General features: G+C 43.3%; 1 protein-coding gene across 2 annotated transcripts in view; it reads right to left on the bottom strand.

The window, feature by feature from the left end:
* Positions 1 to 26,491, bottom strand: part of LOC143927533 (laminin subunit beta-1-like) — a 190,033-nt gene that overhangs the window by 132,766 nt on the left and 30,776 nt on the right. The window contains exons 1-2 of one of the 2 annotated variants that reach the window (XM_077451648.1): positions 21,003 to 21,235; positions 8,828 to 8,931 (exon numbers count right to left, since the gene is read on the bottom strand). In XM_077451648.1, the coding sequence (XP_077307774.1) occupies positions 8,828 to 8,882 (55 nt within the window). In that variant the 5' untranslated portion in view covers positions 8,883 to 8,931; positions 21,003 to 21,235. Of the gene's footprint in view, positions 1 to 8,827; positions 8,932 to 21,002; positions 21,236 to 26,491 lie in introns of those variants that run through there. The other variant, XM_077451647.1, reaches the window with a different exon arrangement.

Raw genomic sequence — 26,491 nt, 5'->3', positions numbered from 1 at the left:
TTTGGGCCTAACTTGTGCTGACGTGGCCCTGCCTGGTCTGAAGGAAGCTGTGCCAAGGAGGAAACCCCGGGGAGGCCTCCTGCTGCAGAGAGCAAGGAAGAAGGCTGGTCTCTCAGAAGGGCCTGGTGGCTCACTTGGAGGATGTACTGAAATTTGGAAACATGCTTACGGTGTTGCCAGGTCAGCTTAAAGGTTTTGACACTGTAAGCTGGACATTGATCTGGACATGGAGAGTCTGTAAGTGATCTGCTACAGTATCTGGGCCCCTTAACCCTCACCTCCATAACTGTTCGGCAATAAAACTTTAAAAAGACAATAGTCACTGGAGCCCAATATCCTTTCTCGACTTCCCATTTTAGCCCTGGTGTGATTTGCAGGACATCTTGGACCTCTGTCCCGATGATTCTGTGTCCTGGGCTGTGTCCTGGGATCACAGCATTCCCCTTATGTGAGTTAATGAGCTTGCACTGTGAGTAGGAGGCCCTGAGTTTTTTGGACAAGGCCACATCAGATGGTGGGTGCAGTCTGTAAATGACCACCCAGAAAGTGTAAAGTGTTGGCCTTGAGCAGGGGTGACATTGGCCCAGGGACTATAGAGACCCACCTGTCATTCATTAGGGTCCATGCACATCTCTACAGGGCGATGTATTGAGGTAACGTGCCTTACCACAGAGCATGATATTAGGGTGACCACATGTCCCGGATTGCCCGGGACAGTCCCGCATTTTGTAGGTCTGTCCCAGATCCCGGGTTCCTTCATTCCAGAACAACACAGTGTCCCGGAATAAAACTGACACAAAAATCGCCCCTTCCGGGCCAATCTGATGCCCATTAAAAAAAGGCCGCCACGTTGACGCTTTACTCACGGACAGTACTTGTCTGGGCCCGGGAATGTCTGGAGAGGTACAATCCCCGCCCCCTGCTTGTGATTGGAGAAATTATAAATCCCACTTCTTCTGTCTAGTCACTGAGCCAGCGTTGGTAAAAAGGTAAAAAGGGTCTCGGCCAGCCAGCCAGGACAATTACTGTCAGCGAGTAAAGTGGCGATGCGGCAGCCTTTTTTTGGGGGGGCGTGAACAGCGCTTTTGGGTAGAGAATGCAGCTGTGCTGTGATTCGTTACAGCACAAGCTGATTTTTGGGAAGGTGGGGGTGTCCCTGAATGGCAGTTTGGAAATGTGGTCACCCTGCATATGTATGCTAGACGCACTACCATGCATTGTGGTGCCGTGTATTGGTAAGAAAGGCACATGTCCAATTTTTGGTCAACTTTGGTGCACTTCCAGCGCTTTCAGTTGAAAGGACCTCATTGATGCAATGTACCAAGGTGGACCCTTGTACTTTATCATACAGATACTACTCCGGCTACAGGTTTCACTGCCTGTTTTTTTTTTTGAATTTCCATGATAGTCTGACTTTAAGGAGTTAATGTGAATATGTTCCTACCTGTTTATAAAGCTGTTAATCGCAGTCATGGAATGGGAGGAATGTTAAGAGCTTACAGAAGACAGCACCAGGCTGGGCTAAACATTACCTTACACAAGGAGTGGCCACTCAACAACAGCGCAAGAGGAGCCGCCAGTCTGACAATGAGCCTATTATTGGATAATCTGTACCGGGGTCAGTCATGGGCTTTTCCAAGAACTGGCAAATGCAACATCTAGAACTGTGATAATGTCAGCCCGGCAATGGCCATGATGGAAGACACTCATCGTACGTTTTATGTTTCGCCACAGACTAAAGGCTTCTGCAGTAGATGCCACGACGGTCTTATTTAACGAGGAACTTCACCCTGACCATACATTTTCATTTCCATAATGCACTTACTTTTCATGCTCCTTTATGAAGAATAAACATACAAGCCCAGAAAGCCCTGCGTTGTCCTGTTCCTGCCTGCCTCATGTCCCACCCCACGCCGCCATCTTGAACCTCCCGTAATTGGGAGCCAGCTGTCTGCTCTTGGTTTGCACAGCCGGCCCCATGATGAGGCTTTCTTGATGCCGTACATGGGCAAACATGCCATGGGTCTTGAATGGGACTGAAGGGTCAGAAAAAGAGATATTTTGGCTCTACAGCTTCCTAGTATGGGTGACCTGTATATCCCAGGAGGTTGTGGGCAGCCAAATACACATTATCCTGGACTAGGCAAGGAATCTGGGAACTTGGGAAGGGGGCATTTGAAGAAAAAAATATATACATAGAGTGTATGTATATATATATATATATATATATATATATATATATATATATATATATATATATATATGTACCTGTGTGTATGTGTGTGTGTATATATATATATATATAGACCAGTGATCTAGACTAGTGGTCTCATAACTGCAGCCCATGGGCTGAATGTGGCCCTTTGCTTGCTCTTATCTGGCCCTTAGGGCACCTTTCCACTCACTGCTATGAGGCATTATTCCTCCCACTGATAGCAATAATGGGGCACTATTCATCCCACTGAGACCAACGATAGGGAACTATTCCTCCCACTGATACCAATGATGGGGCACTATTCCCTCCACTGATGCCAATGATGGGGCACTATTCCTCCCACTGATACCAATGATGGGGCACTATTCTTCCCACTGATGCCAATGATAGGGAACTATTCCTCCCACTGATACCAATGATGGGGCACTATTTCCTCCAACTGATACCAATGATGGGGCACTATTCCCTCCACTGATGCCAATGATGGGGCACTATTCCTCCCACTGATACCAATGATGGGGCACTATTCTTCCCACTGATGCCAATGATAGGGAACTATTCCTCCCACTGATACCAATGATGGGGCACTATTTCCTCCAACTGATACCAATGATGGGGCAATATTCCTCCCACTGACAACAATGATGGGGCACTATTCCCTCCACTGATACCAATGATAGGGAACTATTTCTCCCACTGATACCAATGATGGGGCACTATTCTTCCCACTGATGCCAATGATAGGGAACTATTCCTCCCACTGATACCAATGATAGGGAACTATTCCTCCCACTGATACCAATGATGGGGCACTATTTCCTCCAACTGATACCAATGATGGGGCAATATTCCTCCCACTGACAACAATGATGGGGCACTAATCCCTCCACTGATACCAATGATAGGGAACTATTCCTCCCACTGATACTAATGATGGGGCACTACTCCTCCCACTGATTCCAATGAGGGTACACTATTCCTCCTCCTGCTGACCACAGGCTCTATGTCGTTTTTTTTTTATAATCGCACTGGCCACCAAACCTGAGACATTTTCTACTCCCGATTTCCACAGTCCGGCCCCCCTATAGTCTGGGGAACAGTAAACTGAGCCTTTGTTAAAAAGGTTTGGAGACCCCTGATCTAGACTAAGTACATTAGAGCTTAGAAAAGCAGAAAGGAGCACCAAACGGTGAAAGAGTCCAAGTTTCTTTTATTATCTGTGTTATGATCACAGAAATACGCCCAACGCGTTTCTGGGGCCCAGTACACTCCCCCTTCATCAGGGCTGAAAGAAATGAAGGCTTGAATAGACTCAGATACAGTTCTGTTTGTCCACGTGTTTCTTCGATTCCATTCAAGCCTTAATTTTATTCGTAAACCCTGAAGAAGAAAACGTGAATTGGCCCCTGAAACGTGTTGGGTGTTTTTAGAGTGTTTTTGTTCCCATAAAAATCAATGGAAACGCTTGTTTTTGTGCGATTTTCTGCTCCTATGAAAAAAATTTAGAAGAAAAATAGTACATGAATAAATAAATGTAAAATAAATAGACAAGATAACTAAAATGAAGCATAAACACATGATAAATTAATAAATGAATACTATGAAATAATAAATAAATAATAATCAACCCCAACCTTAAAAAATATATTAAATAAATTATGATTATTATTATTTTTAATTATTATTATTATTATTAATAATAATAATTATAATAATACAATAATAAACACCCAAACCTAAACAAAAAATGCATTATTATTATTATTATTATTATTATTGTTAATAATAATAATAATAATAATAATAATAATAATAATAATAATAATAATAATAATAATACAAAAAAAAGATGCATTATTATTTTAATAATAATTTATTTATTTATTTTGTGTTAGGGTTAGGGTGTTTGGTTATTTATTATTAATCATATTATTTTGTTTTTTAAGGTTTAAAGGTTAAGGTTAGCTGGCAATTATTTATTCATTATTATGTAGTATTCAAATATTGAATTGATTTGTTATTTATTTATGATTATTTTTATTTGTGTATTTATTTTACATGTATTCATTAATTAATTATTATTACTAATATAATTATCATTATTATTATTATTAGTAGTAGTAGTATTAACACCCTAACCCTAATAAAAATAAACAAATAAATAACCCCAACCTCTAATCCTAAACCTAACCTTAACTCTAACCCCTTGCCCTAACAAAAAAATTATAATAAATGAATAATAAAAATTAAAAGAAATAAAAGCTGATGGAAAAGATAAAACAGCTGAAATACCTAGCAACAAATTATGCAACAGAGGATAGTTTTCTTTATTAGCTAATAAAAAAATGGCAAAGCTTAAAAATGCTGTATAAAAACATGGCAAAGTTGCGCACAAAAATGCGCAAACAAATGCCGGAAAAGCGGCCAAAGATGCCACGCTCATGTGTGAATGCAGCCTTAACCTTGCAAGTGTAGTCAGAAGAAGGAAAACCTCAAACAAGCTCAATAGCTTTGGTGAGGAGGCAATCACACAGCAAGGCCACCTAATGGCCACTCAATGGCCACCCAACAGTAACTCAAGCCATAGAAATACAGAAAGGAGCACCGGACCAAAATCACATAAAAGAGTCCAAGATCATTTTAATTGTTGATAAAAAAGTAATATCTAAACAACCGATGCGTTTCAGAGGCAACACCATTCCCCTTCATCAGGGCTCAACACAGTATAAAACTAGGGTGGATCTCCATAGTTGTTCAGCAACTATCTCAGATTGTTCCTCCATGATGAGAGTTCAATATTGGTTGTAATATAGATATGTGAAGTCACAGGTTTCTCTGAGTCCCTCCAAGGTTTATCCTGTGTTAAGCTCTGATGAAGGGGAAGGTGTATTTACCCCGAAACGCGTTGTGACGGAACGTCTCACACTCAGCTTGAGTGCTTCCGTCAGTATATCGCTTCCTAAGTCCTGGAAAACAAGACCAATGGATCTGGCTGTAGTAACCCCCCAAAGGACCAGACATCACCAGTATTGGAGTACATCAGAAATAGTCTGCATTATTTGAGATCACACAAATATGTACAGCAGGATAACAATACAAACTGTAACCAGAAACCTAATTAACATGAGCTAGTTTACTAATCATTTACCCAGACACGGTGAATCAGAGATATGACCTTTCAGGGCAGCCTTGATGTCTCATAGCTCACTGACTATACAATACACATTATCTGATATTTATGATAATGTGTATTGTATAGTCGGTGATCTAGGAGACGGCAAGGCTGCCCTGAAAGGTCATATCTCTGAATCACCTTGAATTCCTTCACACAAAAGCAGAGTTAATTAGCACAAACAACAATGGGTGAAAGACTCTTAGAAGCCATACTAGACTTATTTACATTATAGCAGACAACAGACAGAGAGGTGGCTGGAGTTGATGACATCAGCATGTGTCCCAACAGTATAAATCAGTCACTATTTCTAATATGGCATATACAGGGTTCCCAGAGTCTGTGTGTCCTGGGGGGACATGGACCTGAATCCAAAGTAACACCACCTCAAAGGTCCCCAGGCATACTCCTCACAAAGAGCACCGTTCCCCCAAAATTCAGGGCCCATAATCAGTATTCAAGAGGCCAGCGTTCAGTCCCCTCCAAAAGCCTCTGTCCCGGGTGAGTCCATCATGAGAAGGAAGTGTCACCAGCACACCAGGATCTCCAAAATCGGGTCCAAAATTTTAATCACATAGTATCAAAAAAATAAATAGAAGCGACGTTTCGGAGCCACGCAGGACCCCTGCATCAGGCATGGTCACGGTTCCAGCCGTTGGTCATTTCGGCACCCAATTTAAGATACAGCCGTTTGTGCAGGTACGTGAGCGTTGGGCGTATTGCATTGGAGGGTGAGTACATCACACGCGTCAACTGTTTTTTATGACCATTTTTTATCAACAATTAAAATCATCTTGGACTCTAATGAATCCGATTTTGGTTTGGCGCTCCGATAAAAACTTGGCAAAGGTCATAACCTTTCCCCACTCTTTACAAAAAAAAAAAAAAAGTTTTGTCTGGAGTCACACCTTAAATAACTGCCACCTAAGGCATCTTATAATGCCTGCTTTTTAGGAAGAACATTTAAAGGTTTATAATGGAGTGCAGGCTAACTTCAAGGTGGACCAGTCTATGCTAGAAGGGGGGGGGGGGGGGGGGGGAAGGGGCGTGTCTCTTTTCTTACCAATTCAGCTGTGTGTACAATCTGATATCTCCAGCAAATCTATCATTTTTTTCTAACAGAAAATGAGAACCCTTGGGTTGCATTTTCACTAAATGCCATATTTATCTAAAAAAATTAACTTTTTATTTACAATACAGAACGTATTAAAGAAAATGCTAGTTGCCTGGTTATGCTGGCTCAATGCTCCTGACCTAGAACAAACAGGCAGATTAGAACGTCTGACTTTCCCGTGTATTTTGTATTTTTTTTTTTAATCCAGGAAACAGTAATGTTGAGGACCAGCAATCATACAAGGAACTGATCATCGCGGTCTAAGCAGCGTTCTCCGTGTTTGGTTAATGTGTGCGTGTGATCCCCAGGATAGAACGCTGCGTTCTTGTAAAATTGCCGTCAATGAGGAAAGATTACATTCCTTTCCCATCCAGTGCACCTCACTAGAATCACAAGACATATATTCCATGCTTCACAGGGCGCTCCAGCTGGTACAATGTCCCATTAACCCTTCACATGCTGGGAAGGAGCTGGCAGTACAGTGAGCTATAGTCATAGGTAATAGGCCTCATTAATAAAGAATGGCATCTGCGGTGTGACACCAGCAGTGTGCCACTATCCTGGGAGTATTATTGTAGCACTGTTCTGGGTTCCCAACCGTGCCAGAGCTCCAAGTGTCAGCGTGACATTGTTCTGGTATTCTAGGTGTCAGTGTGCCTCTGGGTGGGGGTCATTGGATCATGGTTTGGACACCCAACGTGTACCTACAGTATGTCATTGTTCCAGGACACAGTTGTAAGTGTGTCATTGTTCTAGGATCCCCAAGTGTTAGTGTGTCATTGTTCTGTGACCCTCTAGTGTCTTTGTGTCATTGTTCTGGAACCCCAAGTATCATTGTATCATTGTTCTGGGACCCCAAGTATCATTGTATCATTGTTCTGGAACCCCAAGTATCATTGTATCATTGTTCTGGAACCCCAAGTATCATTGTATCATTGTTCTCGGACCCCCAAGTGTTATGCCCCATACACATAGTCGGACATTCCGACCTCAAAATCCTTTGGATTTTTTTTTTTGACCGAAGCTAGTCTTGCATACACACGGTCGCACAAAGTTGTTGGAAAATCCGATCGTTCGGAACGAGGTGACGTTCATAACATACAACGGGACTATGTAGAGGCCAGTAGCCAATAGCTTTCTTCTCCAATTTTTTTCTGAGCATGCGTGGCACTTTGTGCATCGGAATTCTTTACACAGAATCGGAAAAAGTCTGATCGGATTTTGTTGTCAACATTTTTTTAATCCAGCTTCTTGTCATTGTTCTAGGACCCCTAAGTGTCAATGTGTCATTGTTCTGGAACCCTAAGTATCATTGTATCATTGTTCTGGGACCCCCAAGTGTTAGTGTGTCATTGTTCTGGAACCCCAAGTATCATTGTATCATTGTTCTGGAACCCCAAGTGTTAGTGTGTCATTGTTCTGGAACCCCAAGTATCATTGTATCATTGTTCTGGGACCCCAAGTGTTAATGTGTCATTGTTCTGGAACCCCAAGTATTATTGTATCATTGTTCTGGGACCCCCAAGTGTTAGTGTGTCATTGTTCTGGAACCCCAAGTGTTAGTGTGTCATTGTTCTGGAACCCCATGTGTCAGTGTATCATTGTTCTGTAGTTCTACAGTAAGTGTCAGCATGTCATTGTTTTGAGACCCCCAAGTGTCAGTCTGTCATTGCTCTGGGATCCCCAGGTGTCAGTCTGTCATTGTCCTAGGACCCCCAAGTGTCAGTATGTCATTGTTCTGGGACCCCTAAGTGTCAGTATGTCATTGTTCTGGGACCCCTAAGTGTCAGTGTGTCATTTTTATGGGACCCCCAAGTGTCAGTCTGCCATTGTTCTGGGACCCCCAAGTGACAGTGTATAATTGTTCTGTAGTCCTAGGTTTCAGTATGTCATTGTTCTGGGACCCCTAGGTGTCAGTATGCCATTGTTCTAGACCCCAAAGTGTCAGTGTGCCTTTGTTCTGAAACCCCTCAGTGTTAGTGTATTGTTGTTCTAGTCCCACAAATATCATTGTGTCATTGTTTTAGAACCCCAAGTGTCATTGTGCCATTGTTCTAGGAACCCCAAGTGCCAATGTGCCATTGTTCTAGGACCCCCAAGTGTCAGTGTACCATTGTTCTAGGACCCCCAAGTGTCAGTGTGCCATTGTTCTTGGAACCCCAAGTGCCCTTGTGCCATTGTTCTAGGACCCCCAAGTGTCAGTGTGCCATTGTTCTAGGAACCCCAAGTGCCAATGTTCTGGACCCCCCCCCCCCATACTAGTTTGGCATTGCTCAGTCCTCTCCCACCCTCCATTGTCAGTGTGCTCTTGATTTGAAATTCTTACCGACAAGGATGAAAGACAGCCGTTCCTGCTGCCATATTGTTCTCCTGGAAGTCATCTGCAGCTGGGATTGCTTCAAACTTCACAGCTGGAACCAATTCACCTCACTGTAAGAAGAACATGTCTAATCAGAGCATGGCCAACCACATTAGTGAATAGAATGAAAATATTATAAAAAAAGTTTATTTACAACTTTGAATACAAATTCACAGGTCCTTTACTGCCATCATACTACACCTACAGTACTTACACAATATGGTCAGAGGTTTGTGGGCACCTTATCCAAAATCCATGGGCATTGATATGGCTTTTGCCTCCACTCTTTGCAACTATAACAACCTGCAGCCTTTATAGAAGGATTTTCTCAATTCTCAAAATGCAGCAGACTGGCCGCTTAAGGTGGTGTCCTCATTTAAATACTTGGGAGTAATTATTTAACTTTCACAAACGGAAGCTCTGAAACTTAACCTCCTAGACCCTCTGCTTCAAATGATTAAGCTTAAAATTAATATCTGAGTCAAACTTCCTCTGTCAGTGGCAGGCAGAATTAATTTACTAAAAATGGTACTTCTACCTAAAAAGAAGGATTTTGGAGCCTGTCTGTGGATGTTTGTCACACTCAGCCAATAAAGCATTTGTAAAGCAAGGTGCTTATGTTGGATGAAAAGACCTGGCTCACACTCGGCGTTCCATATTCTCAAAGATTTTTAGTAGGGTTAGAGGTCGGAGACTGTGAACGTACTACAGGAGATGGTCAGAGATTGCAGAAATACTACAGGAGATGTTTAGAGACTGCAGATATACTACAGGAGATGGTCAGAGACTGTGAACGTTCTACAGGAGATGGTCAGAGATTGCAGAAATACTACAGGAGATGTTTAGAGACTGCAGATATACTACAGGAGATGGTCAGAGACTGTGAACGTACTACAGGAGATGGTCAGAGACTACAGACATACTACAAGAGATGGTCAGAGACTACAGACATACTACAGGAGATGGTCAGAGACTACAGACATACTACAGGAGGTGGTCAGAGACTACAGACATACTACAGGAGATGGTCAGAGACTACAGACATACTACAGGAGGTGGTCAGAGACTACAGACATACTACAGGAGGTGGTCAGAGACTACAGACATATTACATACTACAGACAACAGACATACTACAAGAGATGGTCAGAGACTACAGACATACTACAGGAGGTGGTCAGAGACTACAGACATACTACATACTACAGACATACTACAAGAGATAGTCAGAGACTACAGACATACTACAGGAGATGGTCAGAGACTACAGACATACTACAGGAGATGGTCAGAGACTACAGACATACTACAGGAGGTGGTCAGAGACTACAGACATTCTACAGGAGATGGTCAGAGACTACAGACATACTACAGGAGATGGTCAGAGACTACAGACATACTACAGGAGGTGGTCAGAGACTACAGACATTCTACAGGAGATGGTCAGAGATTGCAGACATACTACAGGAGATGGTCAGAGACTGAAGACATACTACAGGAGATGGTCAAAAACTGCCAACATATTACAGGAGATGGTCAGAGACTGCAAACGTACTACAGGAGATGGTCAGAGACTGCAAATGTATTACAGGAGATGGTCAGAGACTGCAGACATACTACAGGAGACGGTCATAAACTGCCGACGTATTACAGGAGATGGACAGAGACTGCAAACGTATTACAGGAGATGTTTAGAGACCGCAGACATATTACAGAAGACGGTCAGAGACTGCAGACTCGCTATTGGAGTTGTTGAAAAAGGGGGAAGGGTTCATAGCCCTTATACACCTTACACGAGACTGCTAGAGATCACTGCCCCTTTACAAGTCAGTGCTTCCTCATTTGTTGTCCCTACCTCCCTCCTAAACATTTCTTGTGCCACATTTCTAATTTACCAACATCCATTATAAGGTTCTATTCACACTTGTGTGACTTGTCATGGAAAGTCTCTTGACGAGCCATTCCTCATGTTTTCCAATGATAACCATCCATCTATGCGAGACTTAAAGTTTCAGCAACTTCAAAGTAGTTCATGAGCTACTTTGGTCTGACTTTCAAGCAGCTTGAGGGCCACGGACTTCAATGTTAACCCTCAGAAGCTGCATGAAAGTCATACCTGAATGTCATCTGTTTAAAGTCAAAGTCGTATCCAAGTCGCAACCCATCCAAAGTTGCGTCAAAGTTGTACCAAAGTTGCACTCCAAAGCAACTTTGGAGACGTACAAGTGTGAAAGACGAGAGGAAAAAATAAAAAGCACAACGGAAATAAAAATATTGTGAAATAAACCAAACCAATAACTGATAGAAGCCGCTCTAAAGGGTCTGCAGGAGCCCTAAAGGCCCACGCATAAAATGCTAAAGGGCCGTATTTGGACCTTGGGCTGCATATTGAGAATCATTGACAATCCACATAATGCTAACGTGTTTCGGCCAAAGCCTTCCTCATATAGCCAAAACACGTTAGCATTATGTGGATTGTTCATTGCTGTTATGCTTAATACATTTTTGCAAGAAGAAGATCCTCCTGGGTTTCCGGCTATTTCTTCTATTATGGATTCTCAGTGAACTACACAGCCAGTGCACCATCGCCGCTCATCTATTTTTTTATATAGCAGTAGAGCTTGGGTGAGATTTTCTTTGTACATCTCACAGAGATGTTCAGGCCGTCCATGGAAGTTATCCCCTCATCAAGAGCATCTTCTGATGAGAAGGGTTGAAGGAAATCACCATGCACGTTCACTGCAGTTACCTAAAAAAGTAGAAAGCCAAACTGGGGTGATTGTTTTCCCGTGACCCAATACGGCGTACACTGCAGGGGAATGGCATGCATGGGCGTCATCCACAAAGCCTCTCCTAAAGCCCATGCACATAAAAAGCCCACCTAGAATTTGCCAGGGCCCATGCTGAAAAAGAAGAAGACTACTGGGACTTTGTACTCTGGAGTAATGAGACCAAGATAAATGTTTTTGGAACGGATGTCTTCAAAACTGTATGGTGTCGCAAAGGTGAGGAGTACAAAGAAGAATGCATGGTGCCTACAGTGAAACATGGTGGTGGCAGCGTCCTTCTGTGGGGGCGGCATGAGTGATGCTGGTGTCGGGGAGCCGCATTTCATTGATGGTATCATGAATTCATAGATGTAGTGCTCTGTATTGAAAGAAAAGACGCCACCATCACTCCATACACTTGGTCCAGACTAATATAAATACAAAGAATTACCGCTCTAAGGTAATGACTTCTCCCAAAACAGCTGTCTCCAAAGTCCCACAGGGTGCTGGCTCTGTTTGCAACAGGAACTGAAGTAGAAAAGATGTAGCTGGATAGCCGCACTCCGAATTATTCAACTTTATTTCAAAAATGTAATTAAAATCATAGCATCTAGGCTGGTAAACAGACTAACTGCACAGCCGCTGACATGTTTCACACCGAACACGGATCCATGCTGGACTGTAGGTAAGACACACTTGTCTTTGTACTCCTCACCTGGTTGCCGCCACCAGGGCCGGGACAAGGGGTGGGCAGGAGGGGAGGCTGCCCTGGGCACTGTGTTATCATGTGAGGTGGGGGCAGCACCACAAGGAGATTGGGGGGGGGGGATTTGTGTTGAGAAGGGGAATTGTCTTCAGCACACTGTTTGTGGGCTTTCTTGTGCATCATCTTTAGAAAAGGCTTCTTTCTGGGATGACAGCCATTTGATACAGAGTGCGGCGTATGGTCTGAGCACTGACAGGCTGACTCCCCACCCCTTCAGCCTCTGCAGCAATGCTGGCAGCACTCATACGTCTATTTCCCAAAGACAACCTCTGGATATGACGCTGAGCACGTGGCCTCAACTTCTTTTGTGGACCATGGCGAGGCCTGTCCTGAGCGGACCCTGTCCTGTTAAACCACTGTATGGTCTTGGCCACCGCGCTGCAGCTCAGTTCCAGGGTCTTGGCAATCTTCTTATAGCCTAAGCCATCTTTACGTAGAGCAACACTTCTTTTTTTTTTTTCAGATCTTCAGAGAGTTCTTTGCAATGAGGTGCCATGTTGAACTTCCAGTGACGAGAGAGGGAGAGCGATAACACCAAATTTAACACACCTGCTCCCCATTCACACCTGAGACCTTGTAACACTAAGGCCGCGTACACACGGGCGGATTGTATGGCCTACTTAGTCCGTCATACAATCTGACGGACAGTCCGTCGTACTTTCCACTGAACGGACTTGACCACACACGGATGCACAAACAGTCCGTCGAAAGCTTGCGCGATGACGTGTACAGCACGTACGACGGGACTAGAAATAGGAAGTCCAATACACAGCAATGCAACCTTCCGCCGTGTAAATCCTTTCTGAGCATGCGCCATTCTTAGTCTGTCGAACTAGCCTACTGACGAGCGGATTGTCCGCTGAAACCAAAGTATGACAAGCAATATTACGGAAATTCCGAAATACTTAGTACGCCAGACTGCACGCTGAAAAAGTCAGCTGAAGCCCACACACAAGCGGACTGTCCGCTGAAATGTGTTTCGACGGACTAAGTAGGCCATACAGTCCGCTCGTGTGTACGCGGCCTAACGAGTCACATGACACTGGGGAGGGAAAATGGCTAATTGGGCCCAATTTGGACATTTTCACTTAGCGGTGTACTCACTTTTGTTGCCAGCGGTTTAGACATTAATGGCTGTGTGTTGAGTTACTTTGAGGGGATGGAAAATTTACACTGTTATACAAGCTGTACACTCACTACTTTACATTGTAGACAAGTGTCATTTCTTCAGTGTTGTCACATGAAAAGATAGAATAAAATATTTTGTAAAAATGTGAGGGGTGTACTCACTTTTGTGAGATACTGTATGTATATATATATATATATATATATATATATATATATATATAGTATATACAGTATATATTATGCTGCAAGCCCCACAGTATCAGCATCTAGGTGCCCGCCACCTGGTAACGCCCCTGTGTTCTTGTTGGTTTCTAATGAATTGTGACACGATTTCACTGTGTTCGGCTCGGCATTGTTTGTGCCAGGAGCAGCGTGCAGCCATCTGGCACGGCTCCTGAATACCACGGGCTGCAACCCATTTCTAAAGCACATCACACATCAGCATCTTAGGTGCCCAATGAATCAATGAACCGGCCAATGAACTCTTCAGATCCATTAAATCTCGGCTGGCTTTGAGGAAAGGACATAAAAATAAAATGTTTATTGTGTAAAGGCCAAAAGAATGGGTGGGCCCCATACCGAGAAAACCCCGTCCCCCTTAATATAGGGGGCCAGCCCTCCCAGCATGCACTGGTCATGGATGGCTCAGTAGCAATAGCTCAACGCATTGTGACAATTAGCCGCATCTGTAATGAACCATCACACATGGGACTCCGCTCCTCTCCTGCAAGGATCTGGAGACAAAAGGAAAAAAATAATATTCCCTTTATGCAAAGCTACAATAAAATGATTAATTGGAAATAATTTTGTAAAGAGATTCTTCATTACATCCAACAGATCAAAAAAAAGAGATACAATTAATCAGGGCTGGACTGGGAAAGAAATTTGGCCCTGGACTTCATCCTTAGACCGGCCCACTTACATTTTGAGTGTCCCATCAGCGCCCCCTTACATCAGAGTGTCTCATCAGCGCCCCCTTACATCAGAGTGTCTCATCAGCACCCCCTTACATCAGGGTGTCTCATCAGCGCCCCCTTACATCAGAGTGTCTCATCAGCGCCCCCTTACATCAGGGTGTCTCATCAGCGCCCCCTTACATCAGAGTGTCTCATCGGCACCCCCTTACATCACAGTGTCCCCTGAGCAGCCCCCTTACATCAGAGTGTCCCATCAGCACCCCTTACATCAGAGTGTCTCATCAGCACCCCCTTACATCAGAGTGTTCCATCAGCACCCCCTTACATCAGAGTGTCCCATCAGCACCCCCTTACATTAGAGTGTCCCATCAGCGCCCCCTTACATTAGAGTGTCCCATCAGCACCCCCTTACATCAGAGTGTCCCATCAGACCCCCTTACATCAGAGTGTCCCATCAGCACCCCTTACATCAGAGTGTCCCATCAGCACCCCTTACATCTGAGTGTCCCATCAGCACCCCCTTACATCAGAGCGTCCCATCAGCACCCCCTTACATCAGAGTGTCCCATCAGCATAACCACTTGCCGACCGGCGCACGGCGATATACGTCGGCACAATGGCAGCGGTGGGCAAATGGGCGTAGATGTACGTCCCCTTTAAGAGACGGGGATAGCAGGTGCCTGCCCGCCGCGTACAGCGCGACCGTGCCCTCAGGACCGGTGGACTCGATGTACGCCGGTCTCCCGGCGATCGTGTCACGGAGCCTTATGGCCCGTACACACGATCCGAATATCTTACGAAAACGGGCGTCCGAGGAAGGATTGTACGATTTTCGGATCGTGTGTACGCTACTTTCGACAGCCGATCACGACCGTTCATCCGATATTATTCGATCGGACATGCACGGAAATTTTCCTCGTACGATTCCAGATCGTACGATTTCCGTTTAGTCAATATAGTTGTCGTCCGAAAATACAATACAAATACATTACAACACATGACATCACTAACGATTTTTTTTTTCTATCGTACGAGAATTTTCGTGACTTTATTTAGCTATTCAATTTTCTACTTGCGATTATTAACCGAAAACGGTCCTGAGATCGGTCGTACGATATTTGGATCGTGTGTACGGGGCATTGGAAGGAGGAAGCGAAACAATTCACTTCCTCATTCTGGCTTGTGTCACGACAGAGATCACCGCCGCCCTGTCATCCAGAGTGATCGCTGTCATGTGACTAGTAGCCCATCCCCCCACAGTTGGAATCACTCCCTAGGACACACTTAACCCCTTCATCGCCCACTAATGGTTAACCCCTTCCCTGCCAGTGACATTTACACAGTAATCAGTGCATTTTTATAGCACTGATCGCTGTATAAATGACAAAAAAAATAGTGTCAAAAGTGTCCGCTGTGTCCGCCATAATGTAGCAGTCCTGATAAAAAATCACAGATCGCCGCCATTACTAATAATAAATAAATAAAAATAAAAATGCCATAAAACTAACCTATTTTGTAGACGCTGTAACTTTTGCGCAAACCAATCAATATAGGCTTATTGCGATTTTTTTTTTAACCAAAAATATGTAGAAGAATACGTATCGGCCTAAACTGAGGGAAAAAAATGTTTTTATATATTTTTTTGATATTTATTATAACAAAAAGTAAAGAAATTTTTTTCAAAATTGTCGCTCTTTTTTTGTTTATAGCGCAAAAAATAAAAACCGCAGACCTGATCAAATACCACCAAAAGAAAGCTCTATTTGAGGGAAAAAGAAAGGACATCAGTTTTGTTTGGGTGCAACGTCGCACGACTGTGCAATTGTCAGTTAAAGCGTCGCAGTGCCGAATCGCAAAAAGTGCTCTGGTCAGGAAGGGGGTAAAATCTTCCGGGGCTGAAGTGGTTAAAATGTATCTGTATTCTCCAAAAAAGAATTCATACACATCCACTACTTAAAGAGGAACTCCACTTTTACAAGCAAACATAAAATGCTTAAATACCAAAACATGTCCCTGTATAAAAGTAAGAAAAAACACACTTACTTGTCCATTAACCTTTTTACTGCTACTACTAGAAACTATATTGGTGGCAGTTGGGATGTTGTGTAAAATCCACATAAAAACAGAATGCAATGATTTGCAAATCTCATAAACCCGTATTGTATCCATAATAGAAAACAGAAAACATATTAAAAAAATTTTGAGAATGAATGAGACTTTGTGCAATTTTAGGACAAATAGTGAAACTGATGGCAGCAACACATCTCAAAAAAGTTGTGACTGGGCAACAAAACGCTGGCACAGTACTGTTACACACGATCGGATTTTCCGTCGGAAAAAACTTGGATGGTTTTTCCAACGGAATTCCGCCTAAGCTTGGCTTGCATACACTCGGTCACACAAAAGGTCTCTGAACTTTCCACCGTCAAGAACGCGGTGACGTACAAAACACTACGACGGGATGAGAAAATGAAGTTCAAAGGCTTCCGAGCATGCGTCGAATTGTTTCTGAGCATGCGTAGGAATTTGTACAGACGATCGGAATTTCCGTTCGGAAATTTTTCCGACTGAAAAATAGAGAACCTGCTCTCAATCTTTTGCAGGCTGGAATTCTGCCAGCAAAAGTCCGATGGAGCGTACACACGGTCGGAATTTCTGACCAAAAGCTCACATCTGACTTTTGCTGGCAGAATTTCTGATCATGTGTACGGGGCATAAGTGGTGCTAACAAGCGAGAGCTGGAAGAACATTTTGCAATGAATTAGGTTAGTCGGCAACAGATCAGTAACATGATTAAAGCGGGAGTCCGCCGTTTATTTTTTTTTAAAAGCCAGCAGCTACAAATACTGCAGCTGCTGACTTTTAAAATAATAACACTTACCCGCCCAGCGCGCCCGCGATGTCGGCACCCGAAGCCAATCTCTCGATCGTCTCTCGGGTGCTGCCGCCGCCATCTTGGGTATGGGAATCAGGAAGTGGAGCCTTTCGGCTTCATTTCCCGGTTCCCTACTGCGCATGCGCGAGTCGCGCTGCGCAATAAGGATGGTCCCCGCTGTCTCTGGGATCCGTGTGTTTCCCAGCAGGCAGTGGGGGGACCTTCGGAAAGGGGCGTAGATTCTGCGGAAAGGGGCGTACCTTCTGCAGAATCTACGCCGGAAGTGGGTGCAGATAACTGTACTGTACAGGTACCTGCACCCCCCTCCCCCCTGAAAGGTGCCAATTGTGGCGCCGGAGGGGGGGAGGGTTCCAATGAGCGGAAGCTCCACTTTAGGGTGGACCTCCGCTTTAAGTATAAAAAGAGCATCTTAGAGAGTCAGAGGGGTTGATTTACTAAAGACAAATAGACAGTGCACTTTGCAGTTGCTCCAGATGCTTAGTAAATGAGCAGAAGCTCTGCTGACTTCTATCATCCAATCCTGAACAAGCAAAAATGCTGTTTTTTTTCTTCCTTGCGTGTGATTGGGTACTCTGTGCAAAGTGAAGCTTTACCTCATTTACAAAGCTGTGAAGCAACTGCACTTTGCAAAGTTCACAGAATATTTGCCTTTAGTGAATCAACTTCAAAGTATCTCAGAGGTAACGATGGTCAGAGGTTCACCAATCTGTAAAAGCTGCATCTAAAAATTGTCAAACTATTTCAGAATAACGTTTCTCAACATAAAATTCGAAAAACCTTTAAATATATCATCGTCTACAGTATAATAATATCATCAAAAGATTCAGAGAATCTGGAGAAATCTCTGTGCACAAGTGACAAGGCCGAAATACACAATACTGGATCCCTGTGATCTACAGGGCCCTTAGATGGCACTGCACTAGAAATAGGCATGATTGTGTGATGGACATCACTGCATGGGCTCAGGAAGACTTCCAATGATCACTGTCTGTGAACACAGCTCTCTGCGCCATCCAGAAATACAAGGGAAAGCAAAGAAGAAGCCATATGAGAATCTGATCCAGAAACACCACGTCTTCTCTGGGCTAAAGCTCATTTAAATGGTCTGTTGCAAAGTGGAAAACTGTTCTGTGGTCTGACGAATCAAAATGTGATACTTTTGGCAACCATGGGCGCCGCATCCTCCAGACTAAAGAGGAGAGGGGCCTTCCAGCTTGTTATCAGCGCTCAGATCAAAAGCCAGCATCTCTTATGGTATGAATGGGGGGTGGAGGGTATTAGTGTGTATGGAATGGGCAGCTTGTCCATCTGGAAAGGCACCATCAATGCTGAAAGATAGATCCAGGTTTTGGAACAGCTTACACTCCCATCCAGACCACATCTTTTTCAGGAAAAGTTTTTTATGTTTCAGCAGGACAATGCGAAACCGCAGGCTGCATCTATGACAACAGCACGGCTTCTTAGTAGAAGAGTCTGGGGGCTTCACTGGCTGACTGCAGTCCAGACCTTTCACCAATGGCAAAATATGTGGCGCATCTTGAAATGAAAAATACAATAAAGACCCAGGACTACTGAGCAGTTAGAATCCTCTATCAGGCAAGAATGGGACAACATTCTTTTCCCAAAACTCCAGCAACCGGTCTCCTCAGTTCCCAGACATTTACAGAGTGTTGGTAAAAAAAGAAGGGGATGCTACACCGTGCTGAATATGGCCCCGCCCCAAAAAAATTTGAGACATGTTGCTGACATCAATTTCAAAATGACCTTATTTGTTTCCTAAAATGGTCCATTTTCTCAGTTTAAACATTTGATATGTTTTCTATTGTGAACAAAATATGAGATTTGCACATCATTGCATTCTGTGTGTCGATTTTACACAGCGCCCCCAACTTTCTATCTATCTATCTATCTATCTATCTATCTATCTATCTATCTATCTATCTATCTATCTATCTATCCATATATTAATATATCAATCTATCAATCTATCCAACTATCTATTAGTCTATCCATCTATTCATCTATTAATCTATTAATATATCAATTTTTTATTATTATTATTATACATGATTTATATAGCTCCAACAGTTTACGCAGCGCTTTACACTGTATGGGGGGGACAACACAATTACAATACAGTTCAATACAACAATCTATCTATCTATCTATCTATCTATCTATCTATCTATCTATCTATCTATCTATCTGTAGTTATACATTTTATTGGCTAGTTCAAGTTCAAATCTAAGGGCCCCTTAGATCTCCAATTGTAGAATTCCTGAAGAAGGAATCCATGTTTTTCCAAAGTCTTATATCTTTAATAACTTGAGTTAGCCAGTAAAAAGCATCACTCAAATTACAAACTCCACCCATCCGTTCATCCATCTTTACTAAGTTTTAATGCTGCAAAATGTATTCAAGGAAATCTTTATATATTTCAGAATAATGTGATAAAGTGATCGCAGCTGCATTAGAGAACAAAAAAAAAAATAAAAAAAAAAATAAAAGGAACATTAATTACGGAAAGAAAAGTATCAGGTGCAGTAGGGAACTCTTCCTTCCTGCAGACATATACTGTATGTACTCTATGGGGTTTATTTACTAAAGGCAACTCCACTTGGCACTGCAAGTGCACTTGGAAGTAAAGTCGCTGTAGATCTGAGGGGGACATGCAAGGAAAATAAAAAACAGCATTTTAGCTTGCACATGATTGGATGAGAAAATCAGCAGAGCTTCCCCTCATATCAGATCTACCCCTTAGATTTAGAGCGACTGCACTTCCAAGTGCACTTTCAGTGCAAAGTTGATTTGCCTTTCATAAATAACCCCCAATATGCCTTATTTTATTTATTTATATAGTTATTTATTACAGGTACTTATATAGTGCCATTAATTTATTTGGCTCTATATATACATATATATATATATATATATATATATATATATATATATATATATATATATACACAATATATATATATATATATATATATATATAGATAGATAGATAGATAGATAGATAGATAGATATATGAAGATCTATAGATATAGATATATATCTATAGATATATATATACATATATATAGATATATAGATATATATATATATATATATATATATATATATATATATATATATATATATATATATATAAATAAATATATAGATCTGTACATATGTATGTATATATATATATATATATATATATATATATATATATATGTAATTATATGTATATATATATATATATATATATAGCTATGGGGGTTATTTACTAAAGGAAAATCCACTTTGCACTGCAAGTGCACTTGGAAGTAAAGTAGATCCGAGGGGGACATGCAAGGAAAATAAAAAAACAGCATTTTAGCTTGCACATAATCGGATGATAAAATCAGCAGAGCTTCCACCTCATTTCAGATCTACCCCTTAGATTTAGAGCGACTGCACTTCCAAACTCTATTAAATATATAAAAGTGTGGAAACATTTTGAAGACCCCTCATACATTCACATCAGTCCCTACTCCCAAGGAGTCTTATCTTATGAGAACTCTCAGAATTCTCACTTTTTGTACGACACCCCCCCCCCACCCCCCACCCCAACTATTGTCAGTGTGACGGGCTGACCTAATTCTCCGACTACACAAAGTACAACTTGAAATCAGTTACCTTGGGGCCGTGCGTCAGAGTCCGCTCGTCTTCTAGCACTCTGTGTCCAGAAGCCAAACTCAGGGAAGCCTCAGCAGATAACTGGGAGTCTTATCTGCCAGCTTGGCCCGGAGACCGCCGCGGCGCAGCTTTCTGAGTGCACAGAAGGTGTTATACCAACTTCCAGCGTGAGAACACTAGCAATGTGAAAACAAACAAGCGGGGATGGAGCTGGCGGGCAGGAATAACCGGGCCATTCTCCCTCCCTCCATTCTGATTCCAAATGGAGCGATTCTTATTCAAATGGGTACTGTCACTGGTGAGCGGAGAGCTGAAAGGGGAGCGCACGGTTTCCAGGCTACAGGAATGCAGAGCCTGATTCTTTCTGCTCTGTGGGTCATACACTAAGCCTGGAGCCTCTGCTACTTTTTTATTAGGGACCGTCCTGTGGCCCGTTGCTACGGGGGCCAACTTCCAAGTCCTAGCGGGCTGGCCAACACCCCACCATGGTCGTGCCCTGCCTCCTATATCATTTTTTTACTTTCCATAAGTGGTGCAAACAAGTTGAGTCCCGGAGTGCCAGGGCTAACAAAATAATGGAAACGCCGCCGGTGTGGTGTTGCTCGGTTGTAGTTCAAAGCCGTATTAAACCCAAAACCAAATATGTAATATATTGCACCTCTTTAGATGTTAGTGGCTGCATTCGTCTTCTTTATTTTTTATTTTTTAGCCCTTTTTTCTCAATACAGTGCCTTGAAAAAAAATAAAAAAATAATAAAGTCCCAGGACAAATACATTGGTAGTATGAAAAAGTATTCATATCCCTTGAAATTCTCCACATTTTGTCATGTTACAACCAAAAATATAAATGTATTTTATTGGGAATTTATGTGATAGACCAACACAAAGTGGCCCATAATTGTGAAGAGAAAGGAAAATGCCGCCACAAAACGTTGCAAAAGACTTGAGACCGGGGCGGAGGTTCACCTTCCAGCAGGACAACGACCCGAAACATACAGCCAGAGATACAATGGAATGGTTTACATCAAAGCATATTCATGTGTTAGCCCCCGTACACACGGTCGGACATTCTGCCAACCAAATCCGTCGGATTTTGTCCGTCGGATTGTGTCCGAAACTGTTGCATACACACGGTCGGACAAAGTTGTCGAAAAATCCTCTCCCCCGTACACACGGTCGGAGAATCCGTCGGAATGTGTCCTATCGGACCGTGTTGTCGGATAATCCGACTGTGTGTGGTATGCATCGGACTGATTCCGTCGGAATATCCGTCGGACCAAATTTTCAAACTTGTTGGAAATATTTTCCGACAAACTGGTCCGATCGGACATACTCCGATCATGTGTAGTCCCATCGTAACGAAATTACGTCATCACGTTCTGAAAGATCGGATTTTTCGACAACTTTGTCCGACCGTGTGTATGCAACAGTTTCGGACACAATCCGACGGACAAAATCCGACGGATTTGGTTGGCAGAATGTCCGACCGTGTGTACAGGGGCTTAGAATGGCCCAGTCAAAGTCCAGACCTAAATCCAATTGAGAATCTGTGGCAAGACTTGAAATTTACTGTTCACAGACACTCTATTTGGCAAAGAAGAATGGGCAAAAGTTTCACTCTCTACACTGTAAAAGATATCGTTCTGGGTCTACTCAACAAAAATTGAGGCAACTATTTGCATCAGCTTTTTAAGTACTGTCAACTGAACTTATTCTTGTCTGACTCATGAGACTTTTCATGTTTTCAACTTTGTTGTTTTAACCACTTTCAGACGGGACCAATTTGCTGGTCAAAGACCAGACCACTTTTTGCGATTCGGCACTGCGTCGCTTTAACTGACAATTGCGCGGTCGTGCGACGTGGCTCCCAAACAAAATTGACGTCCTTTTTTTCCCACAAATAGAGCTTTCTTTTGGTGGTATTTGATCACCCCTGCGGTTTTTATTTTTTGCGCTATAAACAAAAATAGAGCGACAATTTTGAAAAAAACGCATTATTTTTTACTTTTTGTTATAATAAATATCCCCCAAAAATATATAAAAAAACATTTTTTTCCCTCAATTTAGGCCGATACGTATTCTTCTACATATTTTTGGTAAAAAAAATCGCAATAAGCGATTATTGATTGGTTTGCGCAAAAGTTATAGCGTTTACAAAATAGGGATAGTTTTATAGCATTTTTATTAATAATTTTTTATTATTTTTTTTTTTACTAGTAATGGCGGCGATCTGCGATTTTTATTGTGACTGCGACATTGTCGGGGACCCATCGGACATTTTTGACACATTTTTGGGACCATTGTCATTTATACAGTAATCACTGCTATATAAATGCAGTGATTCCTGTGTAAATGACACTGGCAGTGAAAGGGTTAACCTGTGGGTGGCAGTGTAGGGGTTAAGTGTTCCTAGGGGTGTGTTACTAACTGTGGGGGGGTTGGGCTTTCATTTAGTGTACACTGATCTCTGCTCCAATCACATGGAGCAGAGATCAGCGTCACTAGTTGCTAGGCAGAATGGGAAAATGTTGTTTATACAGCATTTCCTCCATTCGGCCGCTCCGTGAGACGATCGCGGGGATGCCCGCGGCGATCGAGTCCGCGGGTCCCACGACCGGACTCACGGGGGGTTCCGACCAGCGCGGGAGCTCGCCGCCGGCGGCGCGCTCCCGATGGCACGGCGGCAACGAATATTGGACGTACATGTACGCCAATATGCCTGCCCGTGCCATGCTGTCGACGTACATCGTCGTGCGCTGGTCGGGAAGTGGTTAAGTAAAGCCAACTAAATTTTTTTCAGTTTATAGACCATAGTGTTTTAAGTTAGGAATACATACCTTAACTTGTCTGGAACTATAGTTTTAAGTAAAGCCAACTTAATTTTTCCAGTTTCTAGAGCAGTGATTCTCAACCAGGGTTCCTCCAGAGGTTGTAGGGGTTCCTTCAGCATTGGGCAATTTCTGCCTCTCGGATAAGTTCTCACTCACACCATTGATGTTTTCAGCTATCTGTAAGGAGGTAATTCTTCCCACTGACCACAAGTGTAAGGACCATTCTTCCCACCGACCATCACACTAATGTATCATGAGTTGTAGATTTCTCATTTTTAGCAGGGGGTTCCCCGAGACCGGAGAACTATTTGTGGGGTTCCTCTGTGTTGAAAAGGTTGAGAAAGGCTAATCTAGACCATATGTTTAAGTTAGGAATACATACATTAACTTATTGATTTTTTTCAGGTATGTATATAGCACTGTCAATTTACCAAGGGCTTTACATATACTTTCACATCAGTCCCTGTGCTCAAGGAGCTTACAATCTAAGATCCCTAACTCACATTCATACATACTAAGGCCAATTAGTCTACTAGCATGTCTTTTGAGTGTGGGCGGAAATCCAAGTACCCAGAGGAAACCCATGCAGGCACAGGGAGAACATGCAAACTCCATGCAGATGTCAGGCTTTGAACCAGCAACCCCTTTGCTGCAACCTGAAAGTGTTAACCACTACACCACTACGCTAACCACTACACCACTGCGCTAACCACTACACCACTGCGCTAACCACTACACCACTGCGCTAACCACTACACCACTGCGCTAACCACTACACCACTGCGCTAACCACTACACCACTGCGCTAACCACTACACCACTACGCTAACCACTACACCACTACGCTAACCACTACACCACTGTGCTAACCACTACACCACTGTGCTAACCACTACACCACTGCGCTAACCACTACACCACTACGCTAACCACTACACCACTGTGCTAACCACTACACCACTGCGCTAACCACTACACCACTGCGCTAACCACTACACCACTACGCTAACCACTACACCACTACGCTAACCACTACACCACTGCGCTAACCACTACACCACTACGCTAACCACTACACCACTACACCACTACGCTAACCACTACACCACTGCGCTAACCACTACACCACTACGCTAACCACTACACCACTACGCTAATCACTACACCACTACGCTAACCACTACACCACTACGCTAACCACTACACCACTGCACTAACCACTACAACACTGCGCTAACCACTACACCACTGCGCTAACCACTACAAAACTGCGCTAACCACTACACCACTGCGTTAACCACTACACCACTGCGCTAACCACTACAACACTGCGCTAACCACTACACCACTGCGCTAACCACTACAACACTGCGCTAACCACTACACCACTGCTCTAACCACTACACCACTGCGCTAACCACTACACCACTGCGTTAACCACTACACCACTGCGCTAACCACTACAACACTGCGCTAACCACTACACCACTGCGCTAACCACTACACCACTGCGCTAACCACTACACCACTGCGCTAACCACTACACCACTGCGTTAACCACTACACCACTGCTCTAACCACTACACCACTGCTCTAACCACTACACCACTGCGCTAACCACTACAACACTGCGCTAACCACTACACCACTGCTCTAACCACTACAACACTGCGCTAACCACTACACCACTGCTCTAACCACTACACCACTGCGCTAACCACTACACCACTGCGTTAACCACTACACCACTGCGCTAACCACTACAAAACTGCGCTAACCACTACACCACTGCGCTAACCACTACACCACTGCTCTAACCACTACACCACTGCGCTAACCACTACACCACTGCGCTAACCACTACACCACTGCTCTAACCACTACAACACTGCGCTAACCACTACACCACTGCGCTAACCACTACACCACTGCGCTAACCACTACACCACTGCGCTAACCACTACAACACTGCGCTAACCACTACACCACTGCGCTAACCACTACACCACTGTGCTAACCACCAAACCACTAAAACACTACACTACTTGTCTGGAACCATAGTTTTAAGTGATATTAACTTATTTTTTTTCTTGTAACTTACTACATTTTTTTTAAATTGGTAAAAATTATTTTCCAAGTGTATTTGATTTAAGTTTGAAGGCTTTTATTTAACCGCTTCCCGACCGCCTCACGCTGATATACGTCGACAGAAGGGCACATACAGACAAAATCTACACTGCCCTTTAAAGTGGTTGTAAACCCTTATGCCCCGTACACACGAGCGGACTTTTCGACATCCAAAGTCCGACGGACTGAGTCCGTCAGACTATCCGATCGTGTGTGGGCTGCAACGGACTTTAGCTTCGCTAAAGTCTGACGGACTTTAGAAATGAAGCATGCTTTAAATTTTCCCGACGGAACTCCGCCGGACCCGGTCCCCTTCGAAAAATTTGCTCGTGTGTGTGCTACTCCGACGGACTAAAACCGACGCTAGGGCAGCTATTGGCTACTGTCTATGAACTTCCTACGTCGAATCCAGTCGTACGTCATCACGTTCGACTCCGTCGGAGTTTGGTGTGATGGTGTGTGGTCAAGTCCGTTCGGTCGAAAAGTCCGCCAGAACTCCGTCGGAACTCCAGCGGAACTCCTTTGGAGGTC

The sequence above is a fragment of the Lithobates pipiens genome, unplaced genomic scaffold, assembly GCF_037356315.1.
Source record: "Lithobates pipiens isolate NorthernLeopardFrog02 unplaced genomic scaffold, aLitPip1_a1.2 Scaffold_23, whole genome shotgun sequence".
In the NCBI taxonomy this organism is placed as follows: domain Eukaryota; kingdom Metazoa; phylum Chordata; class Amphibia; order Anura; family Ranidae; genus Lithobates; species Lithobates pipiens.
The sequence above is the reverse complement of the archived record's forward strand: the minus strand, read 5'-3'. Positions and strand labels throughout refer to the sequence as shown.